Source organism: Cajanus cajan, chromosome 10 (genome assembly GCF_000230855.2).
Source record: "Cajanus cajan strain Asha chromosome 10, NIPB_CcT2T_4, whole genome shotgun sequence".
In the NCBI taxonomy this organism is placed as follows: Eukaryota; Viridiplantae; Streptophyta; class Magnoliopsida; order Fabales; family Fabaceae; genus Cajanus; species Cajanus cajan.
In genome coordinates, this window is record NC_138526.1 from 25,836,156 (window position 1) to 25,861,479 (window position 25,324).

Consider the following 25,324-nt stretch of genomic DNA (forward strand, 5'->3'; position numbering starts at 1 on the left):
CACATATTTACACTCCGCAAACAACAAGCAGGAACACAACAGAAAATATTTAAAATTTGTCTGTTTCTAATAGTGTTCCCACAGGAACCCACAGAGCACTCTAATTCATACAATAAACATTTAAAATAATATAATTTACTCATACAATTACCTCTTTAAACAATCTCCTCTTACAATCACTATTGCATTTTCTTAGGATTTCCCATAGGAACCCATAGAGATCTCAAATCATATATTTATTTACATATAAAAAGAGCAAATAGAAGAAACAAATATAATTGGGGAAAATCCCTCATAAAGAAGCATACAACAAACACAGTATTATGGGTCAATCCCACTACCCAACATACATTCCCACACCAAAGCAAGATTTGTAACATCCCAAATTTTTTACTAGTATAATAGTTAATTATTATTTATTTTTATATTTATGGAGGTTATTTTCTTATACATATTTTAATGGATTTTATAGAATGCTTTAAAGGTTTTTAATAATTATGAGTATTTTAATAATAAATATTTATAAAAATTATTTTGGATAATATTGTGATTTTTTTAGTAGCCTAGAATGGGTCGTTCTCAAATTGGAGCGGGCCGTTCCAAACTGCTAAAATGGCCTAGAAAGACTAGGTTGGAACAGGTCGTTCCAACACATGATTCTTTGAGTAAACATCGAACCCGAAATGGGCCGTTCAGATTTGGGAATGGGTCGTTCCAAATGTGGCTGTTGTGAGTTGAAACTCATATCCAGAACGGGCCGTTCTAATTCTGGAACGGGCCGTTCCAAATGTGAATTTTGGACATGAAGTATGAGTCCAGAATGGGCCATTCCAAATTTGAAACGGGTTGTTCTAGCGACTACTGATGCCTATAAATAGAACATTTTGGCACTCTACAAAGACATTTTTTCACTTCTGACCTCTTTTCTTCTATACTCTCTGAAGACCAAGCAGTGTTGTCAAAAAACGGTTATGGCGGCGCCATAACGGGGCCATAACGACCTGGCGGCGGCGGCCGCAATCCTTTATGGTGGTTTAGGGTGAAAATGGCGGGGTTTCGCCATTTTGGAGATGGTGGCCGTTACGGCGGGTTTGGTGTGGCGGTCTGTGGCGGACATGGGGGACATGGTGCCGTTTTTGGGCCATTTTTTTTTTGTTTTTCGTTTTGGCCCCTTTTTTTTATTCGTTTTGGGCCTTTTTTTTATTTTCTGGTTTGGGCCGGGGTTTGTTTTCCGGGTTGGGCACCCAACAGATGAAATAGGGCATTAGAAACCCTAAATCACTTACAGTCCCTTTCGTGCAACCCCCCCCCCCCCCGCAACTGCTCCGACTCCCACGCCGCATCTGCCACCGTCGCCGATGACGCAACTGCCACCGTGATTAGGAGACTCCTCAACAACCAACCTAGTGATACTCTATCACAAAGAGAGAACATATTTCACACTAGATGCAAAGTTTCAAACAATGCATGTTCTCTCATTGTTGATAGTGGTTCATGGTGCAACTGTTGTAGCACTAGGCTGGTTGAGAAGTTGGGTTTAACTACTAGTCCCCATCCTAAACCTTATCAACTCCATTGGATTAATGAGGATGGTGACTTGGCAGTTGACCAACAAGTAAAGGTCAAGCTTTCCATTGGGAATTATGAGGATGAGGTGCTATGTGATGTAGTACCAATGGAAGCTTGTCATATCTTATTAGGAAGGCCATGGCAATTTGATAAGAAAACCATGCATAATGGCCTTACTAACGAGATTACCTTTACACATAAAGAAAAGAAATTTGTGCTTCATCCTCTTACTCCTCAACAGGTGGCTGAGGATCAAGCACAAATGAAACTCAAAAGAGATAGAGAAAAAAGATTTAAAAAAAAGAGGAAAATAGAGAAAAAAAAAGTCCGTGAAAACTAAGGATAGAGAGGAATCTAGGGAGAAAGGAGTTCCCTCCCTAGAGGTTGTTACTCAAGAGAATGTAATTTCCAAACAAACCCTCTTAATTCAACAACCCTCTTATATCCTTCTCTGTAAAGGAACTCTATCTTGCACTGCCACATCTAGTGGACATGAGACTTTACCTAAGGGGGTAAAAACACTTTTAAAGGAATTTGATGATCTATTTCCTCCCGAGGGTCCAATGGGCCTTCCTCCTTCAAGAGGAATAGAACATCAAATTGATTTGGTGCCTGGGGCTAGCCTACCTAATAGGTCTGCCTATAGGACCAACCTCCAAGAAACAAAAGAAATTGAGTCTCAGGTCCAAGAGTTGTTGGAGAAGGGCTGGGTTCGAAAGAGCTTAAGTCCTTGTGTTGTTCCAGTGTTGTTGGTTCCCAAGAAGGATGGCAAGTGGAGAATGTGTTGTGATAGTAGAGCCATCAACAACATCACTTTGAAATATAGGCATCCTATCCCTAGACTTGATGACATGCTAGATGAGCTTCATGGAGCCATCATATTTTCCAAAGTTGATCTTAAAAGTGGTTATAATCAAATAAGAATTAAAGAGGGTGATGAATGGAAAACCGCTTTCAAGACCAAGTTTGGATTGTATGAATGGTTGGTGATGCCTTTTGGGCTAACCAATGCTCCTAGTACTTTTATGCGTCTCATGAATCATGTTCTATGGGATTGTATAGGTAAATTTGTAGTAGTTTATTTTGATGACATTCTCATATACAGTAGGAGCCTAAGTGATCACATAGGACACTTAAGGCAAGTTTTTAATATTCTTAGGAAAAATCAACTTTTTGGTAATCTAGAAAAGTGTACATTTTGTGTAGATAGTGTTGTATTTCTAGGTTTTATCATTAGCAAAAATGGGGTTCATGTGGACCCCGAGAAAATCAAGGCCATCCAAGAATGGCCCACTCCTAAGAGTGTTGGAGATATTAGGAGCTTCCATGGTTTGGCAAGCTTCTACAGGAGGTTTGTTCCTAATTTCTCCACACTTGCCTCCCCATTAAATGACTTAGTCAAGAAAAATGTGGAATTTATATGGGGAGAGAAACAATAAAATGCCTTCACAACCTTAAAGCATAAGCTTACTCATGCACCACTTCTAGCTCTACCTGATTTTTCAAAAACTTTTGAGTTAGAATGTGATGCCTCTAGAGTTGGCATAGGGGCAGTTTTGTTACAGGGTGAGCACCCTATTGCATATTTCAGTGAAAAACTCAAGGGTGCCTCTCTTAACTATCCTACCTATGACAAAGAGCTCTATGCTTTGGTTAGGGCCCTTCAAACTTGGGAACACTACCTTATTCCCAAAGAGTTTGTCATTCATAGTGACCATGAGTCACTTAAATATTTGAGGGGCCAAGGCAAACTAAATAAAAGGCATGCTAAGTGGGTAGAGTTCTTAGAACAATTCCCATATGTGATTAAATACAAGAAAGGGAAAAATAATGTTGTGGTTGATGCCCTTTCTAGGAGACACACTTTGTTAGTCTCCCTTGGATCTCAAATCTTGGGATTTAATCACATTAAGGAATTGTATACTAATGATCTCGAATTCAAGGAAAATTATACCCAATGCTTAGCAAAGCCTCAAGGAGGTTTCTATATTTCTGAGGGGTATTTGTATAAAGAAGGAAGAATTTGTATACCCCAAGGATCTATAAGGAAACTCCTTGTTAGAGAAAGTCATGAGGGTGGTCTCATGGGGCACTTTGGAGTTGAAAAGACTCTAAGCTTTCTAAAATAAAAATTCTTTTGGCCCCATATGAGAAGGGATGTTGAGAGGTTTTGCTCTAGATATATAGCTTGTTTACAAGCAAAGTCTAAAGTAATGCCTCATGGCATCTATACACCCTTGCTTGTTGCTAACTCTCCATGGGTTGATATCAGTATGGACTTTATTTTGGGCTTGCCCAAGACCCAGAGAGGCATGGATTCGATTTTTGTGGTAGTGGACAGATTTAGTAAAATGGCTCACTTCATACCCTGCCACAAAATAGATGATGCAAGCAACATAGCAAGACTCTTCTTCAAGGAAGTGGTTAGACTTCATGGTCTACCCAAAACCATTGTGTCAGATAGGGATACTAAGTTCCTTAGCCATTTCTGGAAAACTCTTTGGAGTAGGCTAGGAACTAAATTTCTTTTCTCTACTACTTGTCACCCACAAACTGATGGGCAAACAGAAGTAGTTAATAGATCCCTATCTACAATGTTAAGGGCAGTCCTTAAGGGTAACCATAAGTCTTGGGATGAGTATTTGCCCCATATTGAATTTGCTTACAACAGGGTAGTTCATAAGACTACCAAAATCTCACCTTTTGAGGTTGTGTATGGTTTTAACCCTCTTACTCCTTTAGACCTAATACCCCTACCAGATTCTTCTCATTATTTTCATAAAGAAGGGGTATCTAGGGCTGAATTTGTTAAGAAATTACATGAGAAGGTTAAAACTCATATACAACAACAAAATGAGAGAACTCCTTTAGATAGAAGCAAGGGAAAGAAAACCCTCATTTTTGAGGAAGGGGATTGGGTTTGGCTTCATTTGAGAAAGGAAATGTTTCCTTCTCAAAGGAAGTCTAAACTCAACCTAAGAGGAGATGGTCCCTTTCAAGTCCTCCAAAGAATCAATGATAATGTTTACAGGTTAGATCTTCCCAGTGATTATGGAGTAAGCAACACTTTTAATATGAGTGATCTTATTCCCTTTGCAGGTTATGATGAGGAAGATGAACCTACAGATTTGAGGACAAATCCTTCTCAAGAAGGAGGGGATGATAGACCATGGGCCAAGGGCCCAGTCACTAGAGCTATGGCTAGAAGAATCCAAGAAGAGTTGGACCTTATGAAGACTAGTGGACTTGTCAAGCCCAAGGTATTCTTCACTTGGAATGCTCTATCATGAAGAGAAGGCCTAGTTCTACTTGTACATATTGTATAGTTATTACATAGTCTCTTGTATAGGTCATTTTTGCCTTTGTATTTGTGAGGCACTTTACTAGCTTTTCCTAGAGTTTGTATATTGTTTTTAAGGTAGGTTACTTGGAGATTTTAACTCCATTTAACCTCCCTAGTTGATACATTCATTTTGTAATTTTTTAGTAGGGAAAAGGGGGTGACATTTAGCAAAGCTTGAGGGTGTGACTAGTAATTGGGCCAGAACTGGGCCTAGGCAAAATTTTGCATATTGGACTCATTTTGCTCCTAATTTTTCATAGATTTGATTTAGCTAGGTCTCATCATCATATGATGAACCTAACTAAACCAAATCAAACATTTTTGAATTAATTCAAGGAGCAAATATGAACCAAGGCCGCCTAGCTCTTTCTCCTTGTTCTTGGCCGAAATTAGCTTGTCTCCTCTTCAAGGTTTGAAGCTTGCTTTGCAAGCTTCTAAACCTTGGAAGGTTAAGCCAACCTTACCATGGTTCTTAAGTGAACCATGGTCAAGGTTAGCTTCTCCTACAAGCTAGCTAAACCGTGGGAGTTAAAGCTTACCTTACCATGGTTCCTAATGAACCATGGTTAAGGTTAGCTTCTCCTAGAAGCTACCTCTCCCTATATATTTGTAAATACCTCTCTTGTACTCACTTTTGACAAATTTGAGAAATGAAATCTGATTTTCTCTCTCACTCAAGAGTCCCTAAACCGTAGAGAAATTCTCTCCTAGGTTTTCTAGCAAAGTTCTTCAACTTTGCTTTGGTTCCTCAAGCTTCCTTCACAAGCTTTAGGAATTGGCCGAACCTCCTTCAAGGACTTCTCCTCCATTGAAGCTTCTTCAAAGGAGATTTCAGAGTTCTAAAGGTGTATACCTCAAGAAGCATCACGGTCCTTTGCATGGAAGCATGGTTGAACATCAATTCTTCAACCTAGTTCCATCAATAATCAACTTTTTGGTGAACTCCTCTTCTGCGACAATGTTCTTAAGGTAGGTTGATGCATCTGATTATGTAAAGTTGCTGGATTCTATTGTGGAGGAGATTAGAGAGGAAAAGGTTGTCCAAGTTATAACGGACAACGGAAGTAATTATGTTCTTGCTGGTAGGTTGCTAGAGGAGAAAAGAAAAAATTTATTGGACTCCTTGTGCTGCACATTGTATAGATTTGATGTTAGAGGATATTGGCAAGCTGCCCCATATAAAGAAGACCATTCAGCGAGCTATCTCTCTTGTTGGCTTCATTTATAGCCATTCAAGCACTTTGAGCATGTTGAGGTTTTTTACTGGGGGGAGGGAATTAGTCAGGCATGCAATCACTCGATTTGCCACATCTTATCTTTCCTTGGAGAGGATTCATCAAGAGAAAACTAATCTTCGAAAGATGTTTGTGTCAGAAGAGTGGAATGAAAACAAGCTAGCAAAGGAGGCCAAGGGAAAGGAAGCCACAAAAACTGTCTTGATGCCTAGTTTCTGGAAGAATGTAGTTTTCATTCTGAAAGTGATGACTCCTCTTGTGAAAGTGCTTAGGCTTGTGGATAGTGAGAAAAAACCAGCCATGGGCTACATATATGAGGCAATGGACAAGGCAAAGGAAACCATTATGAAATCTTTTAAAAATGAAAGCAAATACAAGGATGTGTTTGAAATCATTGATAAAAGATGGGATATTCAGCTTCATCGCCCTTTACATGCTGCTGGTCACTTTTTGAACCCAGAGTTCTTTTATGCCAACCCACAGATGGAGTTTAATGGTGAGATTATTAGGGGTTTGTATGATTGTATCAATAAATTGCTGGGAGATTTGGAGATGGAAAAGACTGTTCATAAGGAGTTGGCTCACTATAAAGCTGCGAGTGGTATGTTTGGGTGCACAACTGCCATAGCAATGAGGGTGAAGTTGCACCGGGTAAGAGACAAAACATTGTAACTTTTGAACTTTTATTCTCTAAGTCATAAAGTCATTTGCTCAAGTGTTTGTGTTAACATATTTTGTTTGCATTTGTAGCTCAATGGTGGCAGATGTATGGTTCAGATACTCCATATTTGCAACAACTTGCAATAAGGATCCTTAGCTTGACATGTAGTGCTTCGGGTTGTGAACGTAATTGGAGCATCTTTGAGCAAGTAATTAATTTCTTAATTCCAATTTAAAGTTAATAATCAATGTTTTGCTTATTATTCCTTAAGTAATAAGTATTTATTTAATTGTTTTAGGTTCATACCAAGAGAAGGAATAGACTCGAGCATAAAAGACTACATGACTTGGTATTTGTCAAGCATAATCAAGCACTCCATCAAAGGTATAACCTTAAGGATGAAATCGATCCCATTAGTCTCAATGGGATTGATGATTGCAATGAGTGGCTAATTGGAGAGATGGATGAGGAAGAAGGTGAAGATGAGAGGGTTCATGAAGGAGATGATGAACTAACTTGGAGACAAGTTTATCAAGCTTCGGGACTTGATGAGCCTAGACAATACACTAGGCGTCACAAAAGGAGAGGAGCAAGTGGGGAGGAGCAAGTAGGAACATCTACTAATCCTTCTAAAAGAGCCAAAGGATTAGCTTCAAAGAACAAGGGGAAAGGGGTTGAAGAAGTTGAGGCATCAAAAGATTCTAGCACTAGTAGTGAGGAGGAGGAACCAAATGCTATACATTCAGATGGAGAAGAAGCTGAAGGATTTTTGAATGAGCAACATCATCATGTGGAAATTAATTATGCAGACATTGATGAGGATGAAGAGTGAAGAGGATTAAACAAAATAGTTTTACGAATGACAATTGTGTTTTGCTATTTTTTAACATTGTTGCTTTGTTTTGATGGCTATTTTTGTTGGTTAGGGGTTTATGTTTCTTTATGATGACTATCAATAGATTATAAATGCCATGAATTTTAGATTGTTATATTGTTGGTTTTAATATGTGACTGTGTTTGTTATTTTTCTACTTTTGCATCATATTATATATATATATATATATATATATATATATATATATATATATTTATTTTTATTTTTATTTTTTTGTCCGCCATGATGTCTGCCATAGACCACCATGGCATCCACCATGGCAATATCGCACTTAAAGGTCCTTGCCGCCATCCGCCGTATAACCTTATTGATAACCTTGAGACCAAGGGGAACTTAGAGTTGGAGATTAGCAAGATCCTGTTTTGGTTTCAGCTCCTGCTTATCTAGATAAGGGGGAGTGAGAAACCTTGCTTTGGGTGTGGGAACGTATGTTGGATAGTGGGATTGGCCTCCAATCCTGTGTTTGTTGTATGCTCATGTATGAGGGGGTTTCCCTAATTATATCTGTTTCATTTATTGTTCCTTTTGTATGTAATTAATTGTATGAATTGCCACTACTAGAAAAGTGTCATTTTCTTGCAAATTTTCCTGCAAAAAAATATTCGCATAAATTTTTTGTGAATTTTCTTGCAAAAAAATAGTCGTAGAATTTTTTTGCAAATTTTCCTACAAAAAAATATTCACAGAAATTTTTGCAAATTTATTTGCGAAAAATAATTTACAGATATTTCTTATAAATTTTGTTACAATTTTAATAATCATAGAAATTTTTTTCCTTGGTAAAAATTTGCATAAAGTATTGTAAGAATTTTATTTTGTTTCTTGCAGATTTTCTTGCAAAAATAAATTCGCAAGTAATGTTTACTAAATAGTATAAAAATTTTGCAGGTAACTTTTCCTGCGGATTTTCCTGCAAATTTTAATTCGCAGGAAAAATAAAAAAATATATTTAAATTTATAAGTTTAATATTTTAAAAAAAACTTCAAGTCCCACATCGATTGAAAATAAAGCAATTAAAGAGTATATAAGTTGGGGCAACACTTACCTTACAAGTTGATTTATATGATTGAGTGTTAGGCTTATAATCTACAATCTTAGAATTTAAATGATTATGTATCACATGTTGGAGGCATGGAAACAAATGCTTCAGATGAATTCATTGTGAGCATTTGAAAGTTAAAAAATTATTGATAGAATTTATAGTAATTTCTTTAATCTTTTTTGTAAAAAATATTCCTGCAAAATTTCTTGCGAAAAAATTCGTAGGAAACTTTGCTGCGAATTTTTTTTTTGCAGGAAACTTTCCTGCAAATTTTCTTTTGCAGGTGTACTATCCGTACTGCGAAACCGAGCTCCGAGCTCGGCATCACAGCGCAAGATGACCTCGGGCACGCGCCAGGCGACGTCAGCTCGGCATTTAAGTGAATCGTAATTGATTCTCGAGGATCTCGCCCTAGATGAGATCCGTTATCTAATCACATTATATCTTATCTCAGGCCCAAGGCCCAAAGCAACCCTAAATCACACTAAGGTACGTGCATTACATATACGAGACTCATACTCATACAAACCCTAACTTTGGCATCAGAGTCTCTTTTGCAGGTACCACCCCCATCTTGGAGCATCAACGTACCAGTGAAGGAGGCTCACCGATCTTACTTGGAGGATCATCCCTACGGCAGATCTCCGGTAAGAATATTTGGCGCCCACCGTGGGGCCGATCAAGACAGCTCTTATCGGCCACGCTTATGGTATTCACCAGAAGCCATAGCAGACGCGCAATAGACGACGCAAATCATACAACCACCATGGATAACGAAGCGGCATTGAGAAGGCTGATCGAACAGGTCGAACAGATGCGGCAACAACATGATGTCGATCTGCAAAACATGCGTGCCAAACACGAAACCGACCTAGCTGCAATGCGGACCGCCAATGAAGCTGACCTAGCAGCGCTACACGCTGAAAACGAGCGGATTCGCGCCCAGCTCCCTCGACGCCCCTCCGATCATCCTCCTGAAGCAAGCAACTTCCACGAGGAAGAAGAGCATTAGGTCTCTCAGCCCCAAGCCGCGACCAAGGCACCGACTCCACGACCTGCCGCGCATCGGTCTCATGCACCGACGAACAAGTTGGCCCATGAAGTCAGCAAGGCCCCAACACATATCATAGGGGGTCAAGCAACTTTCCGTCGTCATCCCTTTCTGGATGGCATCATGGAGACACCACTCCCTCAGGGGTGGAAGCCTCCCCACCTCGATCACTATGATGGCACGACAGACCCTGACGAGCACATCGACCTCTATACGACACAGGTAAACCTCTACACTAACAATGATTCTATATTGTGTAGGGTTTTTCCGACCTCGCTCAAGGGGGCCGCACTCAACTGGTACACCCAGCTTCCCGCTGAGTCGATCGACAGCTTCAGCACTCTGGTCAGGCGGTTCACAGCGCAGTACGCAACGAGCCGACCTCACCACATCACCTTAGCCACCCTGGCTAGTCTCAGACAGAACGACGACGAGCCACTCCGGGCATTCATGGAGCGATTTGCCGCAACCTCGGTCAAGATCAGAAATCTGAACCCCGAGGTCGCCCTGCATGCCATGCTTATGGCCCTCAAAATCGGCCCCTTCGTCGACAGCCTCTGCCGGGACCCCTCCCTCCCCCCCGCGACATGGACGAGCTTCGTGCCCGCGCAGCCGGGTATATCCAAATGGAGGAGCACTCCGCTTTCCGTGACCAAGTCCGCGGAAAATCGCAAGCAAAGACTGACAGCAGCCACAAAATCAAGGTAAACAACGACACCTAGTTTAAGAAGTCACCTCGGGCGAGTAAAGGAGGAAAATATGATTTCTACACTCCCCTGAACACGTCCCGAGTACATATCCTGGAGGAGGCCAGCAACAGCAACCTGCTCACCCTGCCACCGCCAGGTCACACCCCCAATAGTGCCGACAAGTCCAAGCACTGTCGGTACCACAGAAATCACGGTCATACCACTGAGGAATGCCGCACCCTCCGAGATCGTATCGAAGAACTCATCCAGGCAAGCCACCTCGGACAGTACATCCAGCGACAGCAGGGTCACCGAAGAGGCTACGGTGGACGAGGATGAGGCAGAAGTCGGGGTTCAGGAGCTCGTACGGACCAACCCTCTAGCCCTCAACAAAATGCTGGTGGAGCAATGCAAGCCGAGGTAAGCCAAGAAGCAGGATCAGCTCCCATACGGGGAGTAATTAATACAATTGCAGGTGGTTTCGCAGGGGGAGCTGCCACCAGCTCGGCCCGGAAGAGACACCTGCGCAACATCAACAGCGTTCACTCCGCTACCTCGGCTTCGCACCAGAGCTCGCCACCAATCACCTTCACCGACAGCGACTATGATGGCGTCAGCCCCAACCATGATGAGCCCATGGTCATAGCCGTAGAGTTAGCAAATTGGGAGGTGCACAAAACACTGATAGACCAGGGCAGCTCGGCAGATGTTCTGTACTGGCCGACCTTCCTCAGGTTAGACATCCCCCACTCTCTAATTCAACCTCACACAGAACCCCTAGTCGGTTTTGCAGGAGAGCGAGTACACACTCAGGGATACGTGGACCTGCTGACCACCTTCAGAACCTCCCTGGACTCGAGGAGAGTCATGGTCAGATACCTCCTTGTGGAAGCCAACACATCCTATAACATCATCATCGGGAGGCCGACGCTGAATCAGCTCGGAGCAGTAGTGTCCACTCCACATCTCACTATGAAGTTCCTGGGGAGTGACGGAAAAATCATCTCCGTCAAAGCAAATCAGAAAACAGCTCGGCAGTGCTACGACAAGAGTCTGAAGATCTCTTCGACCGGCGAACCAGGCAAGAAGGATCCTCCCACCGTGGCTCACATCACCCACGTGGAAATCACCGATCTCGACCCGAGATCTGACTCCCATGATGAAAGGCCAAGCCCCATTGACGAGCTTGATGACCTCCAGATCGGAAAACTTCCTGGGCAGTGCACAAAGATCAGCAGGCAGTTAAACCCGAACTTGCGGCAACAACTCGAAGCTGAGATCCTTCAGAATGCCAACCTCTTTGCTTGGTCCAGCACTGACATGCCAGGTATCGACGCCAATTTCATATGTCACAGGTTAGCAATTCACAAGGAGGCAAAGCTAGTCGCCTAGAGGAAGAGGAAGCTCGGCGGCGAAAGGTGGGAGGGCATCGTCTCTGAGACACAGAAACTGCTGAACGCTGGCTTCATCCGTGAGGTCAGATACACCACATGGCTGGCGAATGTGGTCCTGGTGAAGAAGAACTCGGGGAAGTGGCGCATGTTTGTCGACTACACCGACTTGAACAAGGCATGCCCCAAGGAGTCATACCCCTTGCCAATCATTGACAGGTTGGTCGACGGAGCATCTGGGCACGCCCTCCTCAGTTTCCTCGATGCCTACTCCGGGTACAACCAGATAATGATGTACCCACCTGACGAGGTCTACACGTCCTTCATCACCGACCACGCCAACTATTGCTACCGGGTAATGCCCTTAGGCCTCAAAAATGCAGGGGCAACCTACCAGCGGCTGATGGATAAGGTTTTCCACCAACAGATCGGGAGAAACATGGAAGTCTACGTCGACGACACGGTAGTCAAAACCACCTTGGTGACAGACCACGCTGCCGACCTCGCCGAAGTATTCGCCTAGGTCAGGAAGCACAACATGCGCCTCAACCCGGAGAAATGTGTCTTCGGTGTCCAGGGAGGTAAGTTCCTCGGCTTCATGATTACCAGCAGAGGAATCGAGGCCAACCCCGAGAAGTGCAAAGCCATCATCCAGATGCAAAGTCCACAAATGGTGAAAGAGGTCCAACGCCTGGCTGGACGGTTAGTCTCACTGTCCCGTTTCATTCCCAAACTCGCGGAGAAGGCGGGACCAATCTTCACTCTACTAAAGAAGCAAAAGGACTTTCAGTGGACAGATCAGTGCGAAGAAGCTTTCCAAAGCTTCAAAACCTTCCTCACAACTCCACTAATCCTACATAGGCCGGATCACAACACCCGACCTCCTCCTCTACTTGGTCGTAGCAAAAAATGCCATCAGCGCAGTTATCGTACAAGAACACCAAAAGGTACAGACACCTATCTACTTCATCAGTCGAGTCCTCCAAGACGCGGAGAGGAGGTACCAAATGATCGAGAAGCTGGCACTGGCGCTTGTCACCGCAGCTCGGCGGCTCTGACCCTACTTCCAGAGCCACCAGGTGGTAGTCAAAACCGACTATCCCATCAAGCAAATTCTGCGAAAGCCTGAGCTCGCCGGACGCATGATCGCCTGGTCGGTAGAACTATCTGAATTCGGCATCCAGTACGAAATTCGCGGACCCCTGAAGGCCCAATGCCTGGCCGACTTTATAGCCGAGCTCACAATGACTACTGCCGAGGAACCCCAGGTATGGACTTTGCATGTTGACGGGTCCTCCAACTCTAAAGGTGGTGGTGCAGGCATCATTCTGGAAGGGCCAAACCAAGTCACCTTGGAGCAATCCCTCAAGTTTAGCTTCAAGGTGACCAACAACCAGGCGGAGTACGAGGAACTTCTCGCAGGACTAAGGCTAGCCCGCGACCTCGGAGCTTGAAGAGTGAGTTGCAACAGCGACTCGAAACTCATGGTGGAACAACTCAGTGGAAAATACCAGGAAAAAGACACTCTTCTACAGCGGTACTTCCACATCACAACCCACCAGATCTCGTCCTTTGACGAGTTCACCATACAGCATGTCCCTCGAGAACAAAACACCCGAGCTGACCTCCTATCAAAACTCGCCAGCACCAAAAGGCCTGGACAGCACCGAACCATCATCCAGGAAACACTGCACTCACCCAGCTTAAACAACAAAGTCGTCAATGTTAGTGACAATGAAGACCTGGGATGGATGACAGGTATCTGGAACTACTTGAAAGACGGGACCCTACCCGAGGGTAAGGACGAAGCTCGGAACGTGAAGATGCGATCGGCTAAGTTCGTCATCATCGGGGACGAATTATTCAAACGTGGCGTTTCCACTCCACTACTCAAATGCTTGACGGCATCTCAGGCAGCCTACGTCATCAAGGAAATTCATCAGGGGATATGCGGCATGCATTCCGGAGCACGCTCAATGGCGACCAGAGTACTCCGAGCTGGGTACTACTGGCCCACTCTAAAGTTAGATTGCCAAAGCCACATCCAAAAATTGAAAGAATGCCAGCAGTTTGGCAACGCACACCGAAAACCGCCCGAAGCATGTCCACTCGCCAAAATCACCACTGAGAACGTGCGAAAATTCACCTGGAAGAATATCATCTGCAGGTTCAGAATCCCTCACGCCCTCGTTACTGACAACGGCCGACAGTTCATCGTACAGGAATTCGAGGACTTCCTCCACGAACTCGGAATCAAACACCTTCCGACCTCGGTGGAACACCCCCAGACCAATGGCCAAGCCGAAGCTGCCAACAACGTCATCCTTCGGGAACTCAAGAAACGACTAGGAAACGCCAAAGGACAGTGGCCTGATGAACTCCCCAGCATCCTCTGGGGGTATCATTGCACCCCCCAGTCAACCACGCAAGAGACGCCTTACAGGCTGACCTACAGAGCTGACGCAATGATCCCAGTAGAAGTTGGAGAAACATCCCACAGACGCCAAGTTTTAAACGACGAACAGAATGCCCGAGAACTAGCAGCTGACCTCGACTTAGTGGACGAGCTTAGAGACGAAGCTCAAATCCATGAAGAAGCCTGCAAGCTCCGAGCTTCCCCAAGATACAACACCCGAGTAAAACCTCGCTCTTTCCGAGTAGGTGACTTGGTATGGCGATTACTAGGCGAAGCAAGAAAAGACACGTTAGATGGGAAACTCGCACCCACTTGGGGTGGCCCCTTCCTGTTGAAGATTGAAGAATCTACATCTGGAAGATGTTCCCTAGAAGTTTTAGTTTTGATGTTTTGCTCATGTTGCTTTTTATTTTAAGCCTATGTCAAAAGGATAATGTATTGATTGTTTAAAAGATTAGGCTTGTATGTGTTTGTTTGTTATGTGTTAAAAATTAGTAATTAACATGAAGGTAAAAATATCATAATACTCATTTTTCTTATTTCATTCATTGTTGAGAACATGAAGTATTAATTTACTGAGTGTTTGAGACTTTAAATGAAAACTTGAAAACATCAGAAATTTTCTGAGTTAAGGAATAGATTACCTGAACTGGTAATAGATTACCTGACTCATGTTGAAAAACTGATTGATACTGGAATAATCGATTACCATGTGTGGTAATAGATTACCAAACTGATTCTGATGATTTCAAGAGGAAAAAGGATCGTGTTAATCGATTACCTCTTTAAAGTAATCGATTACCTCTGTTCCAAATGTGAGTTTTGTGTTATTTTGGCATCGTGTTAATCGATTACCATGTTAGGTAATAGATTAAAACAGGAGCTGAAATAATTAGTTCAGTTATTCTAACTCGTGGTAATAGATTACCATCACAGGTAATAGATTATCTCCGTTATGAATATAACTGAAATAACTGTTTCCTTGCACATGAAAATTGTCTTTAAATAAGATTAAAACTGAAGCTTTTAAAAGAGAATTTACACACACGGAAAAAAGAGAAATACTTACACGAACAAGAGAGACTTTTTTTTTTAAAATACACATTACTGCAAAAGAGAAAAAGATTTTCTGAAAAAGAAAGAAAGAACATATCTGCTGAAAATCAACTTTTGGAAAAAGAAGTGTGCAAGATCAATTCAAGAAGATGAAGTTCATATAGAAAATTCATTCTAAACTGGTTTACGTTGTTGAAGATCATATCTACACGAACAGGTGTACTCGTTTCTGATCTTTTGTTATTGTTTGAGTGGTTTTAACTCTTGAGATTAGAGAATCTCTGGAAGAGTTGTGTAAAGAGAAATCTTGAGATAGGTTTTTCTCAAGTAGGATATTGTGGGATCAATATTCTTGGGTTATATGTTTCTTGTGGAGTCAAGAAATGGTTTGTTAATCTTGTAGGTGTCAAGATTTGCTTGTTAAATTCATTGATTGGATATTGCTTGTGCAGGGTGCATGTAAAGAATATCAATAGTGGATTTGACTGGATTTAGAGGTGTATCTAAATCTGAAACTGGATGTAGGCCTTTGGATGGCTGAACCAGTATATATCTTGGTGCATGATTTTCTTAACTCTTACACTCTTTACATTCTGTATAAGTTTCATGATTAATGTTGTATGAAGAAAAACATTATCTGCAGAAACTGAACTTTAAAGATTCTTGGTAATTGATAAATTCAATCTTTACATATCTTGTTATTCAAATCTTGTTGGATAAGCTGTGCATTTATAACTCTGAATTACCTTTTTTGTTTAAAGGTTTGTTTTAAATCAAGATTTGTTTGGTAAAGATATTTAGAAAGCAAAGAAGAAAAGGAAAAATAATATAGAATCTATTCAACCCCCCCCTTCTAGATTCTAACCGTAGGGACCAACAATTGGTACCAGAGCTGTATCTTGTAAAACATTCAAGACTAGATCTTTAGAAAGGTTAGATGGTTGGTAATCAATTACCGTTTGCTGAAGGTGCTTCTATAAACAGACCCCCATTGTTTTGTGGAGATAACTATCCCTTTTGGAAAGTTAGAATGAAAATTTTCATGGAATCTGTTCATAGAAATATTTGGCAGGCTGTAATCACAGATTACAAAATACCCACTAAGATAGAGGGAGGAAAAGAAATTGAGAAACCATATGATAGTTGGGATCAAAGTGAAATTAGAAGAGCAGAGAATGATGCAAAAGCTTTAAATATCATACATTCTGCACTAAATTCTGATGAATTTTTTAGAATTTCAGCTTGTTCTACAGCAAAGGAAGCTTGGGATTTAATCCAAGTAACACATGAAGGAACTCCAGAAGTGAGAAGAGCTAGAAAGAACACACTCATTCAGGAATATGAAACCTTCAGAATGAATCAAGGTGAAACTGTCATGGATATGCAAAAGAGGTTCATTCACATAATAAATCACCTAAAAGGATTAGGGAAAGACTTCGTGGAAGAAGAAGTAAATGTCAAAATCCTGAAGTCACTAAACAGAAGATGGCAACCAACTGTCACAGCAATTACAGAGTCAAAGAACTTAGCTCAGATGACAAGTGCTGAGTTATTTGGAAAGCTAAGAGAATATGAGATGGATCTTTCAAGGATTGCTGATGAAGAACAAAAAGATAAAAAGGCAAAAGGTCTGGCCTTAAAGGTAAAAGAATCCTCAAGTGATGAAGAGGATAGCAGCAATGAAAGTTCTGAACAAGAAGAATTAAATCTAATGGTGAAGAATTTCAGAAAATTCATGAGAAGGAAGAACAACAATAAGAGATTCTCCAGTCAGAAGAAATCCTTCAAGAAGAATGAAAACTCATCTCCAAAGTTCAAATGTTTTGAATGTGGAAAAGCTGGACACATGAGAGCTGACTGTCCAAGCCTGAAAAAGAATGAGGAGACGAAACAAAAGTTCAGATCAAAGAAAAAGAAAGCATACATAGCATGGGAAGATAATGCCTCAACAACTTCAAGTGATAGTGATGAGGATCAGGAAGCAAATCTCTGTCTCATGACCAAACATAATTCAGATTATGAGGTATATGATTCTGACTCAACTATTGACTCGTATGATGAATTGCAAAATGCATTTGCTGAACTGTATGCTGAAGCAAAGAAATTAGAAAAATCAAATAATGTTTACAAAAAGAAAATGACACACATGAGAGATAAAATTTCTGATTTAGAGAATGATAACAGGAAACTACTTTCAGATATCTCTAAACTAAAGTCACCATGTGAGAACTGTGAAACATTGTATGCTGCATTAAAAGCAAAGGATAAAGAAAAACAGAATGTTAATGTTATGAAATCCATTAATTCCCACTCATGTAACTATTGTATGAAATCTGGTCATAACTACTACAGATGCATGATAAGGAAATTTGGCATTCCTAGTGGAAAATATAAATGGATTAAGAAATTAGATTATGTACTCACTGATTCTCCAGGACCCAAGATCCATTGGGTACCAAAATCAAATTGAATAACTTGTGTTGCAGGTGTGCTTGAGAGCAAAGCAATCAATGTGGTACTTAGACAGCGGCTGCTCAAGACACATGACAGGAGATAAAAGCAAATTTATCTCATTACAGGAAAAAGAAGGAGGATCTGTAACATATGGAGATAACAACAAAGGCAGAATACTAGGCTCAGGCAGTGTTGGTAACAATTCCAATACTCTCATTGAAAATGTCCTGTATGTAGAAGGTCTCAAATATAACCTGCTTAGTATTAGCCAGCTTTGTGACAAAAATTACAATATCTCTTTTAATAATCAATGCTGTATGGTTTGTGATAAGGAATCAAATGAAGTCCTGCTTATAGGAAAAAGAGTCAATAACATATACATCTTAGACTTAGAGCATTCATCATCCAATTCTTGTCTCACATCACATGATAATGTAACATGGTTATGGCATAGACGCATTGCACATATAAATGCAGATCAGTTAAATAGACTTGCATCTAAAGATCTTGTTAGTGGTCTTCCAAAGATCAAGTTCTCTAAACAAGGACTTTGTGATGCATGTCAAAAGGGAAAGCAGACTAGAGCTTCTTTTAAATCAAAGAAAGTTATGTCAACCTCTAGACCGCTGGAACTTTTGCACATGGATCTCTTTGGACCATCAAGAACCAAAAGTCTAGGTGGAAACACTTATGCTTTAGTTCTCATTGATGACTACTCCAGATTCACATGGGTTGCATTTATATCCCATAAAGACAATGCTTTTAAAGCCTTTAGAATCATTTCAAAAAGAATTCAGAATGAAAAGGACTTGAAAATTAAATCTTTGCGAAGTGATCATGGTGGTGAATTTCAAAATGAATCTTTTCAAACTTTTTGTGAAGAAAATGGTATTAATCACAATTTTTCTGTCCCTAGAACTCCTCAACAAAATGGAGTTGTAGAGAGGAAAAATAGATCTCTAATAGAGCTAGCAAGAGCCATGTTAAATGAAAATGGTTTACCAAAATACTTTTGGGCTGATGCAGTAAGCACTGCATGCTATGTTCTAAATAGAATCTTGATTAGACCTATTTTAAAGAAAACACCATATGAGCTTTACAAAGGAAGAAAGCCTGACATTTCACATTTTAAAGTGTTTGGCTGTAAGTGTTTTGTTCTGAATAATGGAAAAGACACTCTTGGAAAATTTGATGCTAAGGCTGATGAAGGAGTTTTTATTGGATATTCTGCAATTAGAAAAGCATATAGAGTCTTTAACAAAAGTACCTTATCTGTTGAAGAATCTATACATGTTACCTTTGATGAAACTAACATCCTTGAAAAAGGAAAATCTCTTAATGATGAAGATGAGATAGGTGACAGTATTACACAAGAAGAAGAAAAACTGGAACTACAGCAGAAAACACCATCTGAAGACACATCACTACCCAAAGAATGGAGGAAACCCAAAGATCTATCTCTGGATAACATTCTTGGAGATATAAATAAGGGAGTTTCTACTAGACACTCTTTTAATCTTCTAAGTGATGATATGGCATTTGTTTCTCAAATTGAACCATTATGTGTGGAACATGCATTAAAAGATGAATTCTGGATAATGGCCATGCATGATGAACTGAATCAATTCAAAAGAAATGATGTTTGGATTTTAGTTCCTTTCAATAAGAATATGAATGTCATTGGTACAAAATGGGTTTTCAGAAACAAACTAAATGAAGAAGGTGTTATAGTTAAAAATAAAGCTAGATTAGTAGCCAAAGGATACAATCAACAGGAAGGTATAGACTTTGGTGAAACATATGCTCCAGTTGCTAGATTAGAAGCTGTTAGGCTTTTACTTGCATTTGCTTGTGTGTTTGATTTCAAACTATATCAAATGGATGTGAAAAGTGCATTTTTAAATGGTCTAATTGATGAAGAAGTTTATGTAGCTCAACCACCTGGTTTTGTTGACTGCAAATTACCTAAGCATGTTTACAAGCTCAAGAAAGCTTTGTATCGACTGAAACAAGCTCCAAGGAAATGGTATGAAAGGCTAAGTAAGTTTCTACTAACTCATGACTTTCAAAGAGGTAATGTTGATAAAACTCTTTTCATAAAGAGAAAATCAAAAGATATTCTGCTGATTCAGATTTATGTTGATGATATAATATTTGGATCAACTAACCAATCTCTTTGTGGAGAATTTGTTTCCAATATGCAGAAGGAGTTTGATATGTCTATGATGGGAGAATTAAGCTTCTTCCTAGGACTACAAGTCAAACAAATGGAAAATGGAATTTTTCTACATCAAACTAAATATAGCAAAGAACTGTTAAAGAAATTTGATATGGAGAATTGTAAGATATCAAATACTCCTATGTCTACTAATTGTTATCTAGATAGTGATATTGCAGGAAAAGATGTTGAAGAATCAATGTATAGAGGGATCATTGGATCTCTTCTGTATCTAACAGCTAGCAGACCTGACATCATGTACAGTGTATGTGTATGTGCTAGATTCCAATCAAAACCAAAGGAATCACATCTGAAGGCTGTAAAGAAAATACTGAAGTATTTGAAAGGCACAATCAATGTTGGATTGTGGTATCCTAAAGGTACTTCTCCATCTTTAACTGGTTACTCTGACTCCGATTTTGCTGGTTGTAAATTGGATAGGAAAAGTACAAGTGGAACGTGCCACACGTTTGGAGAATGTCTCATATCGTGGCAGAGCAAGAAACAAGCTTGTGTAGCACTCTCAACTGCTGAAGCTGAGTATATAGCTGCTGGAAGCTGCTGTGCTCAGTCAATTTGGTTTAAACATCAACTTCAAGACTTTGGTTTGAAGATTGATCACATACCACTGAAGTGTGACAACACAAGTGCAATTAACATTTCAAGGAATCCTATTCTACACTCAAGAACTAAGCACATTGAAGTTAGACATCACTTTATCAGAGATCATGTAGAGAAAGGAGACTGTGACATCAAATTCATAATGTCAGAAGATCAACTTGCTGACATCTTTACAAAGCCTCTACCAAAGGAAAGATTTTTCAAGCTAAGAACCAATCTTGGTATCATTAGTGAGTCCAATCTATCCTAAATCTCATAATTAAAGTATGATTGTGTGAATATGCATGAAATTGCTAAGCACTTATAGGTTTAAACTTGATGTATGTGCACTCATAATAGGAAATCACACAAAACACAGTATGCCCTGTATCTGCACACATTTCTCTGTGATAATCGATTACCTATCGGGTTAATCGATTACCATTGGAAGAAATGAAGAAATTGCTGAAAAATCAACAGCAGTAATCGATTATCAATTTTCAGTAATCGACTACCTCTGCTACTTTGATGCAATTTCTGATGCATACCCACTGTGATAATCGATTACCTATCGGGTTAATCGATTACCACTCACTCACTTGCATAATTACCCTGTTTCAGTTGCGAGATAATCGATTACCAACTGGGTTAATCGATTACCTGACGCGAACCCCTGTTTTTTTTTGTACTCAAAAACCCTCTTTAAATCTGTTTCGAATTCAAATTAATTCAAAACTCTCTCCATTTTTACTTCAAACTAAAACGAACGAAACCCCTGGTTCCCTTTTCTATCTCAAAATCTATTTCAAAACCTAACCCTAAGCCCCATTCATGGAAAGTCTTGGCAAAGGAAAGCGTGTAAAGCACATAGCCAACAGAGATTACCCTCGTCCTACTACTCAAGGTCAAGGTACATCTAAAAAGAAGAAACAAGAGTCCTCTCGTCCAGAACTTGAAGAAGAATATTCTCATTCGTGGTTCACAAGGAAGTCTCAAGAGGAAACTTTCAATGAGTCTTTTGCTTGCAAAGACATTGTGGCTCCAAAGGTACTCTACTCGTCTTGGCTTATAGAGCAAGGTTTTACATTTCCTACTCTGTTATCTAGTCAAGGAGTTAGCAAATTTGTTGGGTTAAGTGGACTGTACTACCCTGATCTTGTTAGGGTCTTTTACTCAAATTTGGGAAGAGATGAAAATGGTGCTTTGGTTTCAGAAGTTAAAGGAATAAAAGTTACTCTATCTGCTGATGTATTTTTGAAGATTGGTGGATTAACCAGAAATGGTATTAAACCTACCTTCAATGAATTAAAGATGAAAAATTTCTCAATAGATAAAGATACGTTTTTTATGAGTATGCTGAGGGATGTTTCAGCCTGGGAGGCTAATAAAGAATACAAAAGAAAAGAAAAGAGGAAAATTACATATAATGCTGGAGGTCTACGAATGGAAGATAGACTCCTACATTATGTAATTGTCTGGATTCTGGCAGCAAGGGGGAGCAATCACGCACAAATCAGTGAAGAAGATATGGCACTGCTCGCAGCTTTTAAGAACAACATTCAAGTTGATTGGGTATATGTGGTAGAAGACATAATGTTAAAGACAAGGAGGTTAATGGACTGCAAGTGTCCATATGCTGTGTTCATAAGCAAGGTATTGGTGTTCTATAAAGTTCCCTTAACTGGTGAAGCAAGAGAGGTCACCAGAGATGTTCATGATATCAAGGATAGAGCTCTGAAAATGATGAAGCTAGTGAAAATAGATGCTGGTTGGATAGCAAAGGAAGATGTTCCTACTGCTGAGACTACAGAGCCGTCTCAACCTGAAGTTCAAACTGAAGAAGAGGAAGGTGCTGAAGAGCCCAAGCCTCTTTCTACTTTTGAGCTATCTGTTCTGGCAAAGCTAGATGACATCAGAGAAACTCAGAGAAGAGATTATCAAGAGCTGAAGGCTTGTTTTGAATCTATATCTGAACGACTGGATGCGATGAACATACCCTACCCTGAAGAAATTTAGTTATGCATTACATTTTAGGCACTGCATTTTAATTTGTTCTGCATAAATACTTTGATTTATATTTCAGACTTAAAGTTTGTAATAGTTGTAGTATTTGTATGCTTCTGAACATTTTTAATGCTTATATGATGAAAGTCTTATTAAGTGCTTGTTGTTTTTGTTGCATAAGTATCATGTTATTTCTCTGTTTACTGTGTTTTTTTTTGGTTTGGTTAAGCCAAACAGGGGGAGAAATTCATGAGAAACTGATTAAATGTTTATATGGTTGTTTATGTATTGTATAAGAAAGAAATGGAAATAGAACTGCATAATGCTTTGTATGGAAGTTTTTGTTCTAGACATATGCAGGTTCAAATTCAAGTTCAAATTTCAAACAAACAAGTGAAACAAAACAACATGATGATTGTGAAAGTCAACATGAAGAGTTTGGCTCATCAAAACCAAAAAGGGGGAGATTGTTGAAGATTGAAGAATCTACATCTGGAAGATGTTCCCTAGAAGTTTTAGTTTTGATGTTTTGCTCATGTTGCTTTTTATTTTAAGCCTATGTCAAAAGGATAATGTATTGATTGTTTAAAAGATTAGGCTTGTATGTGTTTGTTTGTTATGTGTTAAAAATTAGTAATTAACATGAAGGTAAAAATATCATAATACTCATTTTTCTTATTTCATTCATTGTTGAGAACATGAAGTATTAATTTACTGAGTGTTTGAGACTTTAAATGAAAACTTGAAAACATCAGAAATTTTCTGAGTTAAGGAATAGATTACCTGAACTGGTAATAGATTACCTGACTCATGTTGAAAAACTGATTGATACTGGAATAATCGATTACCATGTGTGGTAATAGATTACCAAACTGATTCTGATGATTTCAAGAGGAAAAAGGATCGTGTTAATCGATTACCTCTTTAAAGTAATCGATTACCTCTGTTCCAAATGTGAGTTTTGTGTTATTTTGGCATCGTGTTAATCGATTACCATGTTAGGTAATAGATTAAAACAGGAGCTGAAATAATTAGTTCAGTTATTCTAACTCGTGGTAATAGATTACCATCACAGGTAATAGATTATCTCCGTTATGAATATAACTGAAATAACTGTTTCCTTGCACATGAAAATTGTCTTTAAATAAGATTAAAACTGAAGCTTTTAAAAGAGAATTTACACACACGGAAAAAAGAGAAATACTTACACGAACAAGAGAGACTTTTTTTTTTAAAATACACATTACTGCAAAAGAGAAAAAGATTTTCTGAAAAAGAAAGAAAGAACATATCTGCTGAAAATCAACTTTTGGAAAAAGAAGTGTGCAAGATCAATTCAAGAAGATGAAGTTCATATAGAAAATTCATTCTAAACTGGTTTACGTTGTTGAAGATCATATCTACACGAACAGGTGTACTCGTTTCTGATCTTTTGTTATTGTTTGAGTGGTTTTAACTCTTGAGATTAGAGAATCTCTGGAAGAGTTGTGTAAAGAGAAATCTTGAGATAGGTTTTTCTCAAGTAGGATATTGTGGGATCAATATTCTTGGGTTATATGTTTCTTGTGGAGTCAAGAAATGGTTTGTTAATCTTGTAGGTGTCAAGATTTGCTTGTTAAATTCATTGATTGGATATTGCTTGTGCAGGGTGCATGTAAAGAATATCAATAGTGGATTTGACTGGATTTAGAGGTGTATCTAAATCTGAAACTGGATGTAGGCCTTTGGATGGCTGAACCAGTATATATCTTGGTGCATGATTTTCTTAACTCTTACACTCTTTACATTCTGTATAAGTTTCATGATTAATGTTGTATGAAGAAAAACATTATCTGCAGAAACTGAACTTTAAAGATTCTTGGTAATTGATAAATTCAATCTTTACATATCTTGTTATTCAAATCTTGTTGGATAAGCTGTGCATTTATAACTCTGAATTACCTTTTTTGTTTAAAGGTTTGTTTTAAATCAAGATTTGTTTGGTAAAGATATTTAGAAAGCAAAGAAGAAAAGGAAAAATAATATAGAATCTATTCAACCCCCCCCTTCTAGATTCTAACCGTAGGGACCAACAATTGGTACCAGAGCTGTATCTTGTAAAACATTCAAGACTAGATCTTTAGAAAGGTTAGATGGTTGGTAATCAATTACCGTTTGCTGAAGGTGCTTCTATAAACAGACCCCCATTGTTTTGTGGAGATAACTATCCCTTTTGGAAAGTTAGAATGAAAATTTTCATGGAATCTGTTCATAGAAATATTTGGCAGGCTGTAATCACAGATTACAAAATACCCACTAAGATAGAGGGAGGAAAAGAAATTGAGAAACCATATGATAGTTGGGATCAAAGTGAAATTAGAAGAGCAGAGAATGATGCAAAAGCTTTAAATATCATACATTCTGCACTAAATTCTGATGAATTTTTTAGAATTTCAGCTTGTTCTACAGCAAAGGAAGCTTGGGATTTAATCCAAGTAACACATGAAGGAACTCCAGAAGTGAGAAGAGCTAGAAAGAACACACTCATTCAGGAATATGAAACCTTCAGAATGAATCAAGGTGAAACTGTCATGGATATGCAAAAGAGGTTCATTCACATAATAAATCACCTAAAAGGATTAGGGAAAGACTTCGTGGAAGAAGAAGTAAATGTCAAAATCCTGAAGTCACTAAACAGAAGATGGCAACCAACTGTCACA

General features: G+C 39.5%; 2 protein-coding genes across 2 annotated transcripts; both read left to right on the forward strand.

The window, feature by feature from the left end:
- Window positions 1-5,619: 5,619 nt before the first annotated feature.
- LOC145952396 (uncharacterized) lies at window positions 5,620-7,866 on the forward strand. Its single transcript, XM_083064753.1, has 4 exons — window positions 5,620-6,788; window positions 6,851-6,864; window positions 6,898-7,016; window positions 7,107-7,866. Exons 1-4 carry the CDS (start codon window positions 6,061-6,063, stop codon window positions 7,638-7,640), a joined length of 1,395 nt encoding a protein of 464 aa, XP_082920879.1. The 5' UTR covers window positions 5,620-6,060; the 3' UTR covers window positions 7,641-7,866.
- Window positions 7,867-13,361: 5,495 nt separating this feature from the next.
- Window positions 13,362-14,074, forward strand: LOC145952397 (uncharacterized). The gene is made up of 2 exons (XM_083064754.1): window positions 13,362-13,865; window positions 14,045-14,074. Exons 1-2 carry the CDS (start codon window positions 13,362-13,364, stop codon window positions 14,072-14,074), a joined length of 534 nt encoding a protein of 177 aa, XP_082920880.1.
- Window positions 14,075-25,324: the final 11,250 nt, after the last annotated feature.

What these genes read in the sequence shown, in the direction of transcription:
- LOC145952396 (XM_083064753.1), top strand. Translation starts at nt 6,061, where the DNA reads ATGTTAGAGGATATTGGCAAGCTGCCCCATATAAAGAAGACCATTCAG. An exon ending in ATTGGAGCATCTTTGAGCAA is followed by an intron (nt 7,017 to 7,106) that starts GTAATTAATTTC and finishes TAATTGTTTTAG; the next exon opens with GTTCATACCAAGAGAAGGAA.
- LOC145952397 (XM_083064754.1), top strand. Translation starts at nt 13,362, where the DNA reads ATGGTGGAACAACTCAGTGGAAAATACCAGGAAAAAGACACTCTTCTA. An exon ending in CACGCTCAATGGCGACCAGA is followed by an intron (nt 13,866 to 14,044) that starts GTACTCCGAGCT and finishes TATCATCTGCAG; the next exon opens with GTTCAGAATCCCTCACGCCC.